Raw genomic sequence first — 19,540 nt, forward strand, 5'->3', positions numbered from 1 at the left:
TGCGGATTGGTGACGCGCGGTGGTGGGGCTCACGGGGAGGGGTCAGTGCCGGATTAAGCGGGGCCTGTAGCATATGTTATAAAGGGGCCCTACATATAAAACACACATTTTTTTTACTTGCATAGGAAAGTTATTGTATTTTTTTAATTTGCTATACAGCAAGATAATACGACAAATCGCTAACCTTAAACACCCAGTCGTTCATAAAAGTTGAAGGCAGTATAGTACTATAGTAATAGAGCAAGTGCAGATTCACTGAACCGGAATTGATAGCTTGAAGGCATTTAGCGCAGGGCCCTTGAAAGTGCGGGGCCCGTAGCATATGTATCTACCTTTGCTACTAGGATAATCCGGCACTGGGAGGGGTCCGTAACGCAAGACCTATTCAGACACTCTATCACATCGCCACTGACGTTAGAAGGGGCCTGAAGTCAAACTCACGCGAGCGGCAGTAACAATTTGGCAGTAATCGACGGCGGTTCAAAAATTTAAAACAAACATTGTGCTTTGATGCCAAGACAAATTGAAGACACCAAACGAAATTTACAGTGGGGAAAAACCACACTCAACACCCGCATTCTTTTAATCAAGATAAACACCCCCACCACCCACGCGCCCAAAGATGTATGTTTATGTGTGTGTAGTGAGCGACTTCTGAGACACGTCGAGTAAAAGGCTTCTTATTTATTAAGAGCACACGGGGCGATACACTTCGTAACGCAGCTACACATAGGTGTTGATAACACGCAGCCCATCTCCGTCATACACTGCGCTAGCTGTTCGACTAGCGTAGCGACGGCGACGGAGATGGTCTTGCAGAACAACAGCCACGTGGTCGAAGACGAAGAGATGACGACAAGCAGCGACGCAGCCAGGAACCAGGACCCGCATAACAACCCCCCTTATATCTGCAAGCTCCACCTCTGGCCACGCCCCCTTTCCAGAACCTTTGGGCTGGTTCCCGGAGCTTCTCGACTGACTCCACCCTTCACCTTGACCCCAGATACGCCCCTCTCATAACAAGGCATTATGTAATGCAGCCATAACCGTAATTATCCCTTCAGGCCGGCAGGTGTCACTCTGTCATTACATGTGTATGAAATATATATACACTGGGTGTTGATGATCTGTGTCATGTTGGTACGAGGTGGAGCGTTGGTGTGGCGCGTGCTGGTTCGGGGAGGCCTTCATCATCCAGCAGTAGGTTGACCATGGATGATGGTGATGATGGTTAAAGTTCGAGACAGCCGACTGTTTTAGAATGACACGTGATAGTTTCATCTCAACATGGTGACAGAATACAGTATTGTGAAAGTGATAGGACCAAGTTCTATATATCGTACAGTGAGCGGATCAGAGAATTCAGAATATTTATACTGAAGGAATGCGATGAGCTATAAAGCAGTTCTCCATTGATTCCAGCGAGGTCGGCTGACTACTGACGAGATAGCCCTCCGCTGCGTGCCGAAACGGGTCCCAGAGTCGACTGGTGCTGAATCACCGGCGGCAGTGGCAACTCTCGCGCCGCACGGCAAAAAGGGTCCTGGGTTCGATTCCAAAACTCGTGGCGCCTTACTGTGCGGAGTCCGTACCTGTCAACCGCTTATTACAGACCAATTCAGACCTTATCGGTCACCCCCCGTGCCGTTATAAATATCAACGTTCATCCTACAAAGTCCCATCACAAGAGAGAAAAACAAACAAACAAGAACAAATTGAAACATTTTGCCCGTATTGAAACGGCTGTACCCAGCCGTTTCAATACGGGCAATTTCCCTGGACAAGAATACGGGGTAAACCGTATGGATTGATAGGCGTGAGTAGCTATAAGGTACAATACGTTTACAAAAACATATAAGCAGGCGACATGCAGTATCTCCCTCATACGGCTGTCCCTCCAAGTAAAAAAACACATTCCTGCGGAGGGAGCTGGTAGGAACGTTGGGTTGTTCGGTCAATGGCCAGGGTCAACGGCGGCGTGGTGTATTCCGCAAATATGGCCAACTGTGAGGGCGGGCACAAGCCGACGTGAGTAGGTTAAACGTTGAGTTTTATAAGGGCACCACGGGGTGACCAGCCCCTCCCCACCCAGCCCCACCCCTCCCACCCCCATTCTCCCCACCCAGCCCCTCCCTCCTCACCCAGCCCCACCCTCCCCACTCAGCCCCTTCCCACCCTCCCCACTCAGCCCCTCTCCACCCTCCCCTCCCCACCCAGCCCCTCCCCACCCAGCCCCTCCCCACCCTCCCCACCCAGCCCCTCCCCACCCAGCCGCACCCTCCCCACCCAGCCGCACCCTCCCCACCCAGCCCCTCCCTCCCCACCCAGCCCCTCCCTGCACGACGGACGGACGGACACAATAATCCCCTGTGGGCTGGTGTAACCAGTAGGCGCCTACCAGTATTAACCACGGCAGTATTTAGTTACACTGCCCATCAGCCAAAATCGAGGCATTCTGGGAGTGCACAATTTCAGCAGCATTGCTTCCAATGCAAGCAAAAAAACTTTGGACCGTCTTCGACATTCACACTAATCGATTGCTGCTGATAGTTGTATCGTTACCACCAATCACCCCCAAGTGATGGGCCCCATAACAAACCTTTTGGCCGCTCTCCCTCCATCCTCCCCGGCGCCGCGGCTTTGTTACCGAGCCGAACCGGTCCGGGCACGTTCCCTCTGACACCCCGCGTCATTCAAGCACCCACCCACCCACGCCACAAAGACAAAGATGCCCCCTGTAGCCTTCCAACAGGATGTTGAGGTCAAGTGCTGTGAGCGAGCGCACAGAAGAAACATGCCGGAGCCACCTATGTCCGGTGGTGACGTTCAAACACCGCACCAGGTACTCATTTAAGGCTGAGTCAAGCTAGGGGAAGCCCAGTGTGAGATTTGAAGGCGAGTTGCCGTGTTCGGAGTGAATGTAAGAGGCAAGCCTTAGATTCAATACTCTTCTCACAATCCTGTACACGGAGCACGAAAAGTAATCCGATTTTTTTCCTCCACGAGATTGTAAGTGTGTTTTTTTTACATTATCTTAAATTGTAAGAATACTCTGGCCAAAGAATGACATTAGGCGCACACATTGAAAAGTTGGGATCGATTTAAAATGAACCGTGTCAGTCTTCTGCATTCGTTACTCCCACCTCGTCGCTACCAATTAAATGTCTTTATTTATTAATTACACAGAAAATCCTGTTTAGCCAGTTACCCAGCTACTTTGGGTGACAAAATTCGGAAACTCGTCGGGGGTTTGCCTGCTTAAACAAATGCTGTGGGGAAACATTTACCCCGACGGCCGATTCGCTGAAAATATATTCTATTGTGGCAAAATTGGCACGTGTTTTTATTTCATTTTTAACTGAATATTGCCTGCCCTGGCACGGTATATACGGAAACGTAAAATCATGGGGAAGTGCATGCTGGGAGTTTCACTGAGAGTCAGAAAGAGGAACACACGGAGCAGAGAACAAATGCAAGTTCACGCAGCTCATTTTGGATCAAAACGACAAGCGAGAGGGCTTGGTGATGGAATGGCAGCGAAAGGCGAGAACACAGCGGCGATGGAGCGATGAGATCATCTCGTGTGGCATCGCACGACCCATGGAAGGATGACGATGAAGAGGCCTTCATCCAGCAATGGATGGAACATGGCAAATGACTTGCATCTATTGTTTGCTCAAAAGTCATGAACCGTTCGTGTGGAAGCCCCATCATGGCTGTATGTCCAAACGGAAGGCTCTACAGGCCGATTAAGACATTTCACCACTTGCAAGGGTGACCTCATGGCTTTATGCTTGACACAGGATTAAACATACACCAGACGTGACAAATGAAGGGCAGAATTAAAACCGCAGAGGACTTACTGGCGGCCTCTATTTAGCCTTGTGAGGGAACCCTTTGAGATTTCCCACAGATCGCGTGAACCGTAATTACGCGTGAACACAAGCGCGCTCAGAATTACCCACGGACACAAATAGAAAGGGAGGATTCGGAACGACGAAGATTTTTTTTTTAAACCCACCCCAAAATAAAAAAAAATTCAGGCGGCGGCGATTCAAGAGGACGTGTTCCTGTGCCGGAATGGTCGTGAGCGACAGGGAAGAACGTCGCGAGAAAAGACGACATTTGCGATGGAGGTCGGCTGGGGTGCAAGAAGCGTTTAAAAAGCGTCGTGAATCCCCGAGTGCTGAGAGAGAAGCCACCGCGCGTACGAGACGGTGCGTTCGGCGGGCCGCACGGGGTAGGTTTGGGAGTTTTACAAATCTCGAGGTGATCCACCAGCCCCATGCTGAGCAGGGTGGGTTGGGGGGGCTCTACCCAAACACGCAGCCACATTGTTGGAAGCTCAGCAAGCAGTCGCCGCTCTCGCATTGTTGTCGAGGCGGTGAAGGAGCTGGTGGGGGGGAGGGTGCGGATGGAAACTTGGCACCCCCCACGTGTCGCGCGGGTTTATAGGGCGGATACACCCATGAGACGGTGCACAGCAACGGCTGGCTCATGTCACGGTGCCTTTGGTCACGGTCTTGAGCCTGGACATGGACAGGGGTGGCAGAGTGGACGGCGCGAAAGGCGTAGGGAAGGGAGGTTTCAGAAGGTGGGCAGCACCAGAGCTGAAACGGCAACCTCCCGTTAATTTGGAGAGTTGCGTGTTGGTGGTGGTGGGGTTGTTGAGTGAGATGAAGAGGGGAGGGGGGTGGGCAGGGGCGAGTCATCCATGGAGTATCCTGATGGGGTTTTTTTGGGTTAGACCACGTAAATAATATAAATGTGACGTTAAACCACCACACACAGCGAATTAGCAAGGTTCGTCACGTCAACAAACGTGGCAATTAGCTGCTAGTTCACACAACGGTGTGTTGTAGAGTAAACCCACATTTACAATTAAAGTACGACATTTCTCTGGTGATTACGAGCCAGCTTCAGACAATGTCAGAATTGCCAGTCAATTAGTAGTAACTAATTAGTAATAATTGATTGGCACGTTTTATTTACGTGACAAACTTCACGAATTGTGTCGGTGGGTAAACGAGCGCATTTACATTTACGCGATTTAACCCAAAGAGAAAACCTTTCATGGATATTTGGTCGCGAAAGCCTCCGTGGCTAAACCGATCTTGAGAATGGCGAGTGTCCTCTCCAAATTGGCCCGCGACTGGGATTGGGGGAGTCAGCGGTTGCCGAGCCCTGGCACAGAGGTCGCAAACGGGTTTTGATTCCTTACCCGTACCCGGCCGCACCAGGGTCACAAACTGGTACCCGTACCCGGCCATACCCGTACCCTACCCGGCCGGCCGGGTACGGGTATTGGGTACCTGATTGCGACCTCTGGGATGAAGCCATGTTGCAGGCGCAGGTGGGTTGATTCTAGGAACTTGAATTGTGAGAAGAGACAAGACGTTGGGAAATGATTGACAGTTACTCACCAGTGACTCATGGTCTACCTGTACCCGGCCGCACCAGGGTCGCAAACGGGTACCCGGTTGCGACCTCTGCCCTGGCAGCGTGGGGCAACGTTGGATCGTCCCGGAGCGCAACCACCATGGCCCGGCTTCAACAGAATTCCATGAAACTCACACTCACGCGCGCTGTTTTGTCAGCGGCCCGCATTGTGTACGTAGATCTTTATTGAACATTTAAGCAGAACTGGGCGTAAAAATGACTGAGCAAATATATTTTTTTAAACAGTGTACAAAAGCATTGTTTAAAAAAAAAACCAGAGGAGCACGCGTGTACACGTGTGGCCCCCTTATCGCAATGCCTTACTCAGTATTTCCATATTTACAAACACGTACTTTGTAGTTATATATAAAATAAAGTCATACAAAATGGCACGGCAGGAGAAAGAAGTACAGTACAGTGTAAATTGAGGCGTAAAATGTTTCCAGCGCAAACACGCGAGCCTATAATTCTACATGGGCAAAAGCTCAGACGTCGCACAAAAACGCCATTATTGTTATATTTTAATGGCAATGCAAAAAAACGACGGCGTGAAATCCTCGTGAAATCGGCCCCACGTTGCACGTCGCCACCGAAGCGCATCTCCAGCGATAACTCCTCATCACCAAGGCCCCCCCCCCCCCGCCAAACCTTGCTCTGCTGTGGCAAAAAAACATTTGCCCCGTTTCCCCCACACCCCAACAACAAAAATACCGGTGGAAAAGCAGTATCCGCCAACGTAAGAATCGGGCCGAATGAATGAAAGAATAAGTAGAAACCCAAGCACCTGTTAACACAGCTACTGATAAACGCAACTAGATCTCTCCCCCCACCACGACCCCCGCTCCGGGGTCAAGGGACCCCCCTCTCCCCCTCGAACAGAGCAGCACCCCACGGCTCGAACTGAAGTCGAGCCCGGCCGGGAGATTTAGGCAGTGTCCTGCAGTTCCTGCTGCTCCTGCGGGAGTGTAGAAAGAGGGAGAGAGAGGCGGTGGTCAGGGAGTGGTGCGGGGAGGGGCAAGGGGAAGAGCAATCAATTAAATATTAATTAATTACAGTGATTAGCGAAAGTTTTTGTCCCGCAAGCGCTGCCAATCTGAGTGCAGCTTTCTGGATCTGGCCGCGTGTTGGCCATTTCCTTTTCTCTCTCGGGCTTTCGCCACGCAACGACTGCGGGAATATTCACCTCGAGACGCTCGCATAGGAGAGCGTGCCGAAAGTTTGAGATGATGATGATGATGGTAGTTATGTTGGTGAAGGTCGATGGCGAGGGCAGTGAAGATGGTGACATCGGCGGTGGCTGCTGGTGATGATGGTGGAGTTGGTGGGTGGTGGTAACAACGGAGATGATTATGGTCGTGTTGTTGTCAGTAGTAGTGGTGTTGACAATGGTATGTGGGTGACCTCTGCTCTCCCCTGACCTTGTGAGCACGGTTGTACTTCTTGGTTCCTTGCTGCTTCTTCCACCAAAACTGGGTTACGAGACAGAGGGGTGAGGGACACACACGGTCAGGTGAACCATTGTCGCGCGTCTCTCAGACCAACTGACAATAGGTTTGGCCAACACCAGTTGAAATCTTTTCGGGAGGGAGTCAAAGGTCGGGTCAAAGGTCGGGTCAAAGGTAGGGTCAAAGGTAGGGTCAAAGGTAGGGTCAAAGGTCGGGTCAAATGTCGGGTCAAATGTTGGGTCAAATGTCGGGTCAAATGTTGGGTCAAATGTCGGGTCAAAGGTCGGATCTCGACAGCTTGGATGTCACTCACGAAGATGACGGCAGCGGCGACGGCGGCAAGCACGGCGATGACGATGATGGCGATGATGCCGGGCGCCATGCGAGAGGGGCTCATGCGTGGTGGCTCGTCGTCGTAGAACCACACGATGGGCTTCCGTGCGTCTGGGTCCACCTCTATGGTTTGCGGCGGAGTATCACTCGTCTGCAGCTTGCCCGCCTTCAGCTGCAGCGCGCAAGCGCACACACACAGGCACACACACATAAACACACGCGCACACACCACCACCACAACGTGTTAACGGGCGGCGGTGCAGGTGGAGGTGGTGTGTGGGTTTGTAGCAGGGGAGGTGGCAGTGGTACTGGTTGCTGGTCGTGCTGGTGCTGCGTGGGTTTGAGTCGTACTTGTTTTTCTGCGAGGTAGGCGACTGTCGCAATGTCAGCCACGTTCCCGGACACGTTCTGCGTCAGCGTCACGATCATGTTCCGCGTGTCCAGCAGCTGCGGCATGACGAGGGGAGGGGGGAGACAGGGCAGCAGTGGAGAGTTCAAAACGCATTCCTTCACACTCAGCAATTGGCCAAATATCTTCATCGTATAGAAAAATAAAAAGCTAAATAAAAAACGAATTAATCTGCACTGGGGGGTCCTGGATAGGTAAATGATTATTGGCGTGTGTGTGTCCGCATGTTTGTGTATCCGTATGCGTGGAGCAGTAGTGCAGCGGTTAGCGCACTGCGCTACGAACTCCATGACCAGAATTCAATTCCAACTCACGACCAGTAACAGTCGCGAATATTTGAACCGGTACTGGACCTCCCCTAGGGTTTCCTCAGCCTTGAATGGGTACCTGGTGCCATGTGTATACAGCAATACTGGGCGACAAAAGCAGCCAGGCGTGGTGTTGGCCTACCGCTCCTTTGTGTGCCGTGCCGGCCTTGCCTAAACACCCTGTTATTGCCTACATGGGAGATCTTTGTCTTTGTGTATAATAAATGTTGTACCTGTGGGACGCTGCAGCAAGGGGAGTAAGGTCAAGGATGTAATGCATATGGCACGGGGAAGGAAAGAGAAGAGATAACATAGGAAATTAGATGAAAAGGACAAAAAAAAATGGGACCGCAGGGTCAGGAAAGATGAGGAGTTAAAGACTACGGACAAAGGCCTCGACGCTGCACGGAGCAGCGTCCATTTTCACAGGGGGCGGGGAGAGGGGAGGGGTTTAGAATGGGGGTGGCCATACATAAGTCACGTGATTTGTGAGGGAGCCTGAGCTAATGTGTAAATAGATTGCAGTGCACGTTACATGCGTGTGTGTGCGCTGGTGTGGGCGTGTCTGGCCGTGACTTACTTGGACATTTTTGAACTGTTCAGGAAGAAGGGCGTAGTTCTTTCGGAGAATGTCCTTTACTTTCCTACGAGGGAAGGACAGCAATTTTGTTTGAACATAAAACAACTGTACACATGTCAGCGAGTTACCAAATACAAGACTGCGACACTCACGGTCAATTCCTAGAGTTTGGCTAGAAAAATTAATAATTATCCTAACAATATTCGCAAATTTGGTATTTGTGCTGTTATAGCGCAAGGCTTTTACGATCCCACTATGTTTCGCAGACAGTCTGCTTCACTGTAGGGGAACGACATTGCGACGTGTAAAAAGGTTTGCGGGTGTAATCCTCCGTAAAAAATGTAGCAAATTTGACCCACGACGGTCTGCTCATTTCGAATGACGTCAGGAGATGTTAACGCTTGCTGTGAAGACGATGCCGTACATCTTCATGGTTAGCACACCCGTAGTAATAACCAGGGTGCACATGGCCCGCCGAATTTGAACCGTGAAAAATTCGATAAACGTGCTACGACTGGGTCATGTGGCCACCCAGTACGACTACTTCTACCAGATTTCAATCGCCCTTTCTAACCCAGCCGTGGGGGCGAGATGTTAACTACCTCGCCTGGTACACAGGAGGTCGTGGGTTTAATCGTGACCCCGATGCATGTATATTTGGAGTTTGCATGTTCTCTCCGAGATCGCGTGGATTTTTCTCCGGGACCTCCGGTTTTTCCATCTACATTTAGAGCCCAAGATGCATTTAGAGTATTTGGCTGTTCTAAATTTCCACGTGATAAGCCCACTTCCTTGAGCTATCAATACGTGTAGGCCAGGAACTTTTCCGCAACAACAAAAAAGCAATATAAGCTGTGGGCTTTACCTCGTAAAAATAAATTGTTAAGTTTTAGTGTGTCTCTCCCCTGTGCTCGTGTTAGCAAATAGACTTCCGATGACACAGCCCCCCCCCCCTCGCACCCACCCTGAGTGGCCGGCTCCTACTCGATACGTCAAGCGGCCTCCCAACAGTTCATTACACTCCAGGCTTTGGGGATCACGTGGCCACGAGGCCTGCCACTTCGAAAACAGCCCGGCAAAAGCGATGTCCATTGGTCCCTGCAAGCATGTTATTAGCCGCACTAAATCGGGTACCAGAGAAACTTTAGACTTCGCAGTATGTTGATAAACATCAGTGTTCTTAAATGAGATCTGGTCCTCGTGATTTTTGTCAGGTTATCATTGGTTAACGCTTAACTGCGTGTTAATGCGCGATTAGGCAAAGGTATCTGGAAGCAAAAAGTTCCTACCCCCGCTGTGTGCGATCAGAACAAAACATCCTAACAGAGAGAGAGAGAGTTCCTCCTCCTCCCCTTCTACCTCATCTCCCTCGACTACGTCTCCCTGCCCCTCAAATCACCTCTTCCTCCCCCTCCTCTTCCACTTGGCTTCCTCCCCTCCCTCTTCCTTCCTCTCCATCCCCCTTGCCCATCCTCTCCCTCCTTCCCTTTTCCTTCCTTTTCTGGACATCTGTGGAATAGAGCTTCATAGCTCATCAGATTCCTCCAATATAAATAGATTCTCTCTATATCCATCCTTCCCTCTTTTCCTCTCCCTCCACCTCCTCCTTCCCTTCCCCTCCCCATGAGATCCCAAATCTTACTGCACATTCTGCGTCTTCTCATCGTCGGAGGGTTTGTGATCCATTGGTATGAAGAAGTCCAGCACGATTTGGCTATGAACAAAAAAACAAGGAGATTAATGTTACAACACCACAACACGACACAACCACCACGGCGGCATGGGTACAGTGTAAGAATCCATGTTTTTTTTCTTTTGGGGGCTGTTTGACCATACTTCACCACGCTGGTCAGAGCGGTTTGCTGAATAGGGGATCTAGGACCAATTCTGATAGCATGGCAAGCCGGGCTGAACTAAGATCGCTACGGTTCATAGCGCAGCGCATGCTAACCCCTGCGCCACCACTCCCCGCGCAGAAAATCTACGCGCAAACGGTGATGTAATTCGTGCGCGTCGCTTCGAGGTGTCGTACTAGAATCTGGAGGACAGGTCTAGGCTTGAGGGCCGCATTCGTTAGCTGCATCGAGTTGTGCGTGCCTACAGTGCACGCAACTGGGACCAGCCGTGTGTGAGAGACCGATTAAAGGTAGGGGTGGGAGGAGAGGCCGCACGCTGTGGTTATACAACGCTGCGCTGTGAACCTGTCGACACGAGTTTGATTCCCAGCCACGGCCAACATCCGTGGCGAGCTGTATCAGAACCAGTCCTACCTCCCCTCCCCCCTCACTAACCCACACTGACTAGAGTGGTGAAGTATGGTAACAATTAAAAAACATGCCCATAACCAACATTGGTGTGGAAAGGCCCTCTATCAATTGGTGGACTGAGAATAGTCTGGAATTTTCTTTTTATTGTTTCGAAGAGGAAACTGGTTGGTGTCACCCCAGCACAACTTTCTTCAGTAATCTTCAGCATAACGAATGATGGAGATGGAACCCGGCGATGTGGGCTAAAAATTACCCCTGGATTTATCCAATTAAGTAAATTGCGGGTAATACACTTCCTCACTCACAAGCACCGATTATGATCATCCCAACTGCTCCACGATTACCACCACCTCAAGGGACCATACCACACGACCAACACTACCAAGACCACCATCACAATGGCAACAATTACATCTCTTGCTTTCACATGCGCTTCTGCGGCCGTCTGGAACGCTCTTCCTTCCGATATTTAGAAGCCACTTGGAGCTATACACTTTTAAATTATCTAGATTGAAATTTCGCCAGTAATTAAAACTAGCTTCATTAGCCAGATTTGTGGAGAAGTCCACCTGTTTCGTTCCTTATATAGAGGCGTATAAGGAACGAAACAGGTGGACTTTTAGTTACTTGCGAAACGTCGTACTTAGATTGTAAATGTTGTGACTTGGCTCTCCAACACACCGGTTAGTGTTGTACTAGTGACGAATTGGCATGTTGTTTACGTGACAACCCTTACTAGTTGGCTGTGTCGGGTGGTGGCGGGTTTTAACGACACATATTTACGCGATCTAACCCAAAAAAACCTCTATTATGGATGATATTGGTCCTGAAAGCCTACGTGTTAAACTCATTGTGTTCAGTTTGTTGTTGGCTACGTACGGTGCGAAATAAGTTCAACACAAATACATACAACCAGGCCCTGACTGGCCCAGAGGGCAGCAGTCCGGGAAAATGCCCAGTGTGCCGGTACATTCCGAGGGCTGGTGGGCCGGTCCGTGTGAGGAAATTGCAAACTCAAATATTGTATTACCTCTAACGTGTACACTTCATTACTCATTTACACTCTCAGTTGCTATTAAATCTCCATATATTCGGCAGCCCCAAAGATTATTCCTCACCGCCCCCCCCCCCCCCTATTTGTTTTTTTGACCCAGGCCCAAATGGGGCTCCAATTAGGATCACAAGGAAATTTGGGCCCGGTGTGTTTGCAAGATGCCTGGGCTGATTTTTTTTTAGTCCCAGTCTGTCACTGCATACAACTACGACCCCCTCCACCCCCACCCCACCCACCCCCATCCCACCCACCCCCATCCCACCCACCCCCACCCCACCCACCCACCCCCACCCACGACGACCACGACAATCCCCAGCACTCACGAGCTCAACACGAGCTTGGGGCAGTCCACGCCGCTCTTGCTCTTGTCGGTGTTGCGCACCCCGGCGCTGTTGACGCACCAGCACTCCCCCGTGCCGTTGTCGCACTGCTTCGCCTTGAACTGCTGCAGCGCGTCGCAGTCCGGGTCGTAGAGTTCGTCCGTGTCCTGGCGGCCGCCTTCGGGCGCCCCGCCGCTGCGCGAGCCCTTCTTCTTCTTCACCATCTCCAGGTGCATGAGGCGGCACTTGAGCGTCACTGCCTCGCAGGGGCGGCGGGGGGAAGAGACAATCCGAGGGGGAAGTCTTCATCGGTTGTCGGCGGCATCGGCAGCCAGGGTCAATCCGCTGCTGGATGACGGCCTCGCCAACCCGCCGCCACTACCGCCACCTCTCGCGATCTCGCAGCGCGATAATGAGCCCGAGCACACCGGCACGCACGACAGAGGTCGCAACCGGGTACCCGATACCCGTACCCTACCCGATACCCGGCTACTCGTACCCGGCCGGGTACGGGTAGCCGTTTGCGACCCTGGTGCGGCCGGGTACGGGTAGGCCGTGAGTCACTGGTGAGTAACCGTTTGTCACTCATTTCGGGTAGGGTACGGGTAGGGAACGGGTACCCATACCTGGCCGGGTACGGGTACGGGTACCCATTTGCGACCCTGGTGCGGCCGGGTACGGGTACGGAATCAAAACCCGTTTGCGACCTCTGACCTTCGAGCACCGATATCGCCGCGCTCCATCTCCGCTGTGGACGTCGCCTCGGACGCGTTCCATTACTTTGGCCTTCACTTTCGTCATTATACTTGACCGACGGCCATCGAGATTGAGAACATAAGGGTGATTTTAACTATTGAAAGAAACATTTACCACGTAAGGCCCACTCAGCTATACAGCTCTTTTTCAGAAGCGACCTGGCCACAAATAATCGCCAAAACGAGTTGGCTTATCACGTGGAAATTCATGGCAACCAAATACTCTAAACGCACGTTATTTTATATGTGGAGGGGAAAACCATAGGACCCGGAGAAAAATCCACATGACTATAGGGAGAGAGACATGCAAACTCCAAGTATTCATGCGTGAGGGTTGGGATCGAACCCACGACCTCCTGTATACCAGGCAAGGTAGTTAACACCGTGATTTGGTTGTAGGCAACTTAGACGATGATGACAATGGGGAGCTTCATCTCGTGACGGTGGTGAAAGTGTCGCAGTGACAGTGACGACAACAACCCCGATGACGAAGGTGGAGATGGCGACGATGACACCTGGGACCCTCGCCTCCTGGGTGACGATGATGACGATGGTGACGATGATGACGTGATGATGATTATGATGATGACGTGATGATGATGATGACGTGATGATGATGATGACGTGATGATGATGACTAAGACAGACGTCTCGTGATGACGATGTCGCGTGTCACCTCGAGACGACGAAGAGGAGACGGAATCCTCCTCCCATGACGATGGCAGAAATGATGCCGACGTTTTGCGAGCCCTCGTTATCCAAAGCTGCTGCGTGACCCCCCCCCCCCACCCCGTTCCAGGTGATTTGGTCAGAAGCAGTATCAAAATATTTATTTAAACTGGAGGAATCCGATGAGGTCTGAAGCTATTTTTTCACAGATGTCCAGCGGTGCTTATGTGGGGTGTCACATTGAAGGTAATTGGAGTTCTCGGAAACAGGGCTCATTTGCTTACAGAATAGATCCACGGCTTGGCGCGTGACTACAAGGACACGCTCGTCACATCTACCCTCCCTCATCTTTGCCCAAGGGGTCTAAGTGTCCTACCCCCACCTGACCGCTCCCTCCACCCGACCCCTCCCCCCACCCGACCCCTCCCCCCACCCGACCCCTCCCCCCAACTCACCCCTCCCCCCACCTCACCCCTCCCCCCACCTCAGCCCTCCCCCCACCTGACCGCTCCCTCCACCTCACCCCTCCCTCCACCTCACCCCTCCTCCCACCTCACCCCTCCTCCCACCTCTCCCCTCCTCCCACCTCACCCCTCCCCCCACCTCACCCCTCCCCCCACCTCACCCCTCCCCCCACCTCACCCCTCCCCCACCTCACCCCTCCCTCCACCTAACCCCTCCCCCCACCTCACCCCTCCCCCCACGTGACCCCACCCCCCACGTGACCCCACCCCCCCAAGCCGCCGAGTCTCACGTTTGTCGCACTTCTCCTCCTGCTTCTCCAGGTCGAAGAATTTGGGCTTGCAGGTGGTGCAGTCCACCTCGCAGTAGGTGAACTCGTTATTCGGGCACCGCATGCCGGCGCAGGTGTCCTGCTGACACGTGCTGGGCGCCGGGCACGCTGAGAGCAAAGACGCGTGCATGGGTGGGCAGCAGAGGGGGGGGGGGCATTATCGTGAGCATCATCAATCTATGGACAGCATCATCATCATGATTATCATCCTGCATGTTGAGCGTCTTTCGCACCGTACGTAGCCGATCGTGCACAATCATCAGTGTACTGAAAATTACCCGCGACTTTTATCATCGTCATCTTAATCCATGACGAATATACACAGCAGCCTCTCGTCGTAGTTGACGACTGCGAATTTAAAATTGAATATGCGAGGTTACTACCACAAACACCGCGAATACCATCCCAAGTGAACGTCCAATGTTGTGCTAATTTTCCATGTACACTGGGACCGCTATCGCCACTTACTTCACACACCATGATAACTGTTACCGGCATCATCAACGACAATCCCTCATCACGACATCCACCACCATTGTCATCATCATCATCACCGACCAATCCCTCCATCATCATCACAACTACCGTCGTCATGGTCACTAGCACGACAACCGCCATCTTCAACCATCAACCACATTAAAATAAATCTCCACCATCATCCCCTATCATCATCACAACCATCTGCACCACCACATCCACTGCCCTGACCCGCGGTCAGGGCAGATTCGGCACACTCGTACCACCCCCAAAATCTCCAAATCACTTTCCCGCTCAAACGACGGGGGCCCTTTATCAACCCCCTCCTGTTGACAGCCCTAAGCCAGCGGAGGAAATTCCACATTGCTATGACGGGGGCTTGAATATCCATCGAACCAAACCAAGCGGCTTTCCATGATGCGGTGTACTTGGGCGTGGTGGCAATTACCAAGCGGGGTTGGTGGACTGCGAAACTAAAATTCGTCGTGCGAGATAGCCTCGAGGTGGCCCAGCAGATGACAGTACAAGGAGTAGGTTTGCACCAAGCTATGTGTACGAGTCTTGTTGTTGTTGTTGTTGTGTACGAGGTAACCCCTCCAGTGTCGGGGTGGGGGGGAGGCTTTTTCTGAGCACTCCGCGTTCATTAAACATAAAAGCGGTTCGCCCGAGGAATCCAACGGAACGGAGGCTTGTCGCGAAATGGGGGACACCGCCTACAATATACCGTGTGGTATGATCCACGATAATCGTGGAATGATCCACGATAATCGTGCGGTATGATCCACGATATATCGTACGAATTGATCCACGATATGAGCCACGATACGATATCATTCACGATAATCGTATGCCCCCTAAGTGGAAATCAAGATTGATACAGAAATCGTTTACACAGTAATGTATCGTTATTATCGTCGCTCATATCATAGCTTCACCATTCCCTCCCCCCGATAATGTTTTATCGTTGTTATGATGAAAGCTGTAAAGTTAATAGCTACGGTCCATTACGCATTGTAAGATTATAAGGAGAATATCTAAATCTTTGCCGGAGTTATTGACGGCGTGGCCTCAATGTCCACGTCATCGTTAATTTATTTCATTGCGACTTGTATCAATCTAGAACGTTTACATAATTAATCGTTACGGATTATATAATCGTTATATAATCTATAGATTGTAACTATTACGAAACATGTTTTGTGTCAAGCTTAATTTACGCCGAGGGGCTTTCAAATAATAGTATATAATATATTATAACTATTTTATAACTATATAAATATATTATTAATAATATATTTCCTTACGCAAAGTGGGGGGGGGGAGATGAGGCAAAGCAACAACAATTTTCATCAAAAAACCTGAAATGTAATGACATTGTAATGACATTTCAGGATTTCACCATCGCGATAATCGTCATCATATCGCGAACAAAATATTATCGGGCCAAAACCGAGGTGACCAATCGTGTGTACAACAAAGAGGGCGGTCAACGCATGGCGCGGCGCTTTCAGACGCGCTTCTGCGGCCGTCTGGAACGCTCTCTTCCTTTCGATATTCGGAATTCACTGGGAGCAATGCCACTTTTAGCTCATCATCTAAATTGAAAACTCATTTCGTTAGAGCTGCTTTCTGTGTATAGTTTGTTGTCCTTCCCCCTCCCCCCCCGCGCCTCCGATTAGCATGTTTGGCTACGTACGGTGCGAAAGAAGTTCGACAACATACATACATACCCACATACCCTCGTTAAAATCGAGTCTCAACGACTCCAGTTTTCCAGGGAGTCCAACACCACCACCTCCCACGAGCGACGGGGATGAGCCAAGTCTACGTCTCGTTTCATCCGATTGTGGCGCCAATGTTGGGAGTTCAATTATCTTTGTGTTTTTTAAACCTCACGTTGCGTGGGGATTTTATCTTGTAAACACAGAACTGCTCCGTGGCGATGATGTAAACACCCAATTTGCGACGTAGACTTAAACGAACCGAGCAGAACTCAAAGTTTGATTTATTTTTATTTAACACAAAAAAACGAAGCGATTTTTCTCTTTTGCCTCGAGTCTGTTGTAATCCCCCCCCCCCACCAGCACCTCCGATTATCGCCGCTGGCTACGTACGGCGCGCGAAAGATGTTCAACAAACGTGTAATGTAACATACATACGGATAAGCAACAGAGAGAGAGATGGGGTAAGGAATTGCGTCGTTTTGAAAAGATCCGAAACCGCCATCACCACGCCCTGCCCAGAGAGAAAGGGCGCGAGAGAGAACACGAGAGATGCCCTCTCCCCAAGCACTCTTCCCCAAGCACTCACGAATTGCCCCATCTTACTGCACATCGCACTGCTCCTACATCGCCCTCGTCTGATGAGCTGAACGTTATCAAATCGGCAGCGAGCGAGATAAACCACATCCCTTGGCGAAAACGAATTGCGCCTTCGTCTTTGAAGAGATGCCCCCTTCCTATCAATCCTCTGCGTCGGACTAATGTCATCACATCGATTGACCTTAAAAACAAAAAAACTAACAAAAAACACGTTAACATCACCTTCCTTCCGAGTGTAATGTCTTCATACTGCCCTTCTGCTGCCCTCTCCCACATCTCTGCCCCCACCCCCTCCCCGCCACCGCGTCTAATGCCAGAACGCTGCCCCTTCTCCTGCTACTCTTCTTACTGCCCCTTATGCTGCCCCTGTTCGTCATTTAACCGTGCTACCTATTGCTCACTGCCCTCCCTGCTGCCCACGTGTACTGCTGCCCTCTCCGCGTCGCGCTCGCACCGCCGCCCGCTCCGCTTCTCTCTCCGCTGCCCAATCCCACCACGACTGCCCTTCACGACTGCCAAACCTTCACCGTGGCCAGATTTTCGTTAATCGGTGCCCCATCTCCTCTGCTGCCCTTTTCTCTCACCCACCGCTCCGCTCTGCACCTCCCCCCCCTTCCCTCTCATCACCACCTGCCCTCTCGCGTTACCGCTGCCCCCACCACCACCACCTCCTCTCACGCCGCTGCCCTTCTCTCACTCACGTGATTGGGCCGCGCTCACGCAGAACATCGCCACCACCGCGACCACGAACAGCGGAGTCGTCGTCGTCATCTTCGTCGTCTTCGTCGTTGTCACGATCGTCGCCAAATTCCCTCCTCGAGTGACACCAAAAAAATTTATTTTTTTTAATTGAAATATCACGGCTCAATAATTCCTCTTCTTGATTTGCTCGTTCCGTTTGGGTGTTGGGCGGGGGGGGGGATTCTCAACGCTCGTTACGAACGTTTAGGCGCGTTAATTTGTTGTTAAAGTTGTCGGCAACGATCGGCGAAGTGCTCCTCGCTGGTGCAGGAGCCGCGCGTTGAATGAGCGGAGAGACAACGGGGCGGGGCGCACAAGTGAGGGCCCCTCCCCTACGTCCCCCCCCTACACCCCCCCTCCCCTACGCCCCCCCCCCCTCCTCTACGCCCCCCCTCCTCTACGCCCCCCCCACCCCTCTACGTCTCCCCCTACACCCCTCCTCCCCCCTCCCCGACGTCCCCCCCCTCTCTACCCCCCCTCCCCGACGTCCCCCCCTACACCCCTCCTCCCCCCTCCCCTACGTCCCCCCCCTACGTCCCCCCACCTCTACACCCCCCCACCTCTACACCCCCTCCCCAACATCTCCCCCTCCATCCCCTACACCGCCTCCCCCTTCCCCTCATCCCCCTTCCCCTCACCCCCCCCTTCCCCTCATGCCCCTCCCCCACCTTCTATCCACTCCTCCCCTGTAACCCCTCCCTTCGACCCACCCCACCCTTCACGTCGCACAGGTGGGATCTCCCCCCCCTTCATCTCCCTAATTCGGGCACCCCCTCCCTCCTTCCTTACCACCATCCACCCATCACCCGTCGACTCCACAGGCGATAGCCCCTCACCTCAACCCCCCCCCCCCACATTCAATCCGCCCACTCACGTAGCACAGGTGAGAGCCCCTCCCCCACCTCCCCTCCAAGCCGCCACAGGTGAGGCTACACCACGTGATCACCTATTTACAGCCCCGCCCTGCAGCCCGAGGGGCTATGGAGGGGAGGGGAATGGAGGGGAATGGATGGCTGGTGTAAGGCAGGGCAGGAGAGAGTAAGGGAGGGCAAGAGTGAGTAAGGCAGGGCTGGAGAGAGTAAGGCAGGGCTGGAGAGACGAGAGGTGGAGAAAGAGGAACGAGAAGGGCAGGGAACGGAAGAGGGCTGGAGGGAATATGGGAGATGAGGCAATGTCTGGAGCGGTGAGGGCAGGGCTGGAGAGAGAAGGGCAGCAGAGGGCAGAGGAGGCGAGGGCAAGGGCTGGGGCGAGGAGGGTACAAAGAGGGCAAGGAAACAGGGCAGATGTGTAGAGGGGGAGGTTAAGACGTGAAGTTGCGGTGATTGGGATCGTGTGAACCATTAATGATGGCTGTGTACACACATTACACTCTACATCTCAATTGCGGGCAACTGTTGTGTGTGGATAATTGGTGACAGCTGATGGTTGTTGCCGTTGCGGATTCAGGGGCATTGCAGTAGGGGGCAACAGAGCAACCCCCCCCCTCCTCACCTAAAGGGGGTAAAGCCAGACGCCGTGCCCCCTCAATAATAGCTCCACATGCACCCGCTACCACCGAAATGTGTCATGTATGATACATAGACACACCTTGTATATAGACACACCTTGTACTGTGTACATGGATTCACG

General features: G+C 52.0%; 1 protein-coding gene across 2 annotated transcripts; it reads right to left on the bottom strand.

Annotated features, from left to right (window-relative positions):
* Window positions 1-6,277: 6,277 nt before the first annotated feature.
* EPCAM (epithelial cell adhesion molecule) lies at window positions 6,278-18,188 on the bottom strand. 2 transcript variants are annotated; one of them, XM_078872195.1, is made up of 9 exons: window positions 17,872-18,188; window positions 14,334-14,480; window positions 12,159-12,411; window positions 10,157-10,228; window positions 8,515-8,578; window positions 7,569-7,664; window positions 7,198-7,389; window positions 6,858-6,908; window positions 6,278-6,394 (listed from the first exon to the last, which is right to left on the bottom strand). In XM_078872195.1, exons 1-9 carry the CDS (start codon window positions 17,939-17,941, stop codon window positions 6,365-6,367), a joined length of 975 nt encoding a protein of 324 aa, XP_078728321.1. In that variant the 5' UTR covers window positions 17,942-18,188; the 3' UTR covers window positions 6,278-6,364. The 2 variants fall into 2 exon arrangements, with proteins under 2 accessions (XP_078728321.1, XP_078728322.1); XM_078872196.1 differs by having other exon boundaries at window positions 6,316-6,388.
* Window positions 18,189-19,540: the final 1,352 nt, after the last annotated feature.

The sequence above is a fragment of the Lampetra fluviatilis genome, chromosome 33 (genome assembly GCF_964198595.1).
Source record: "Lampetra fluviatilis chromosome 33, kcLamFluv1.1, whole genome shotgun sequence".
NCBI lineage: Eukaryota > Metazoa > Chordata > Hyperoartia > Petromyzontiformes > Petromyzontidae > Lampetra > Lampetra fluviatilis.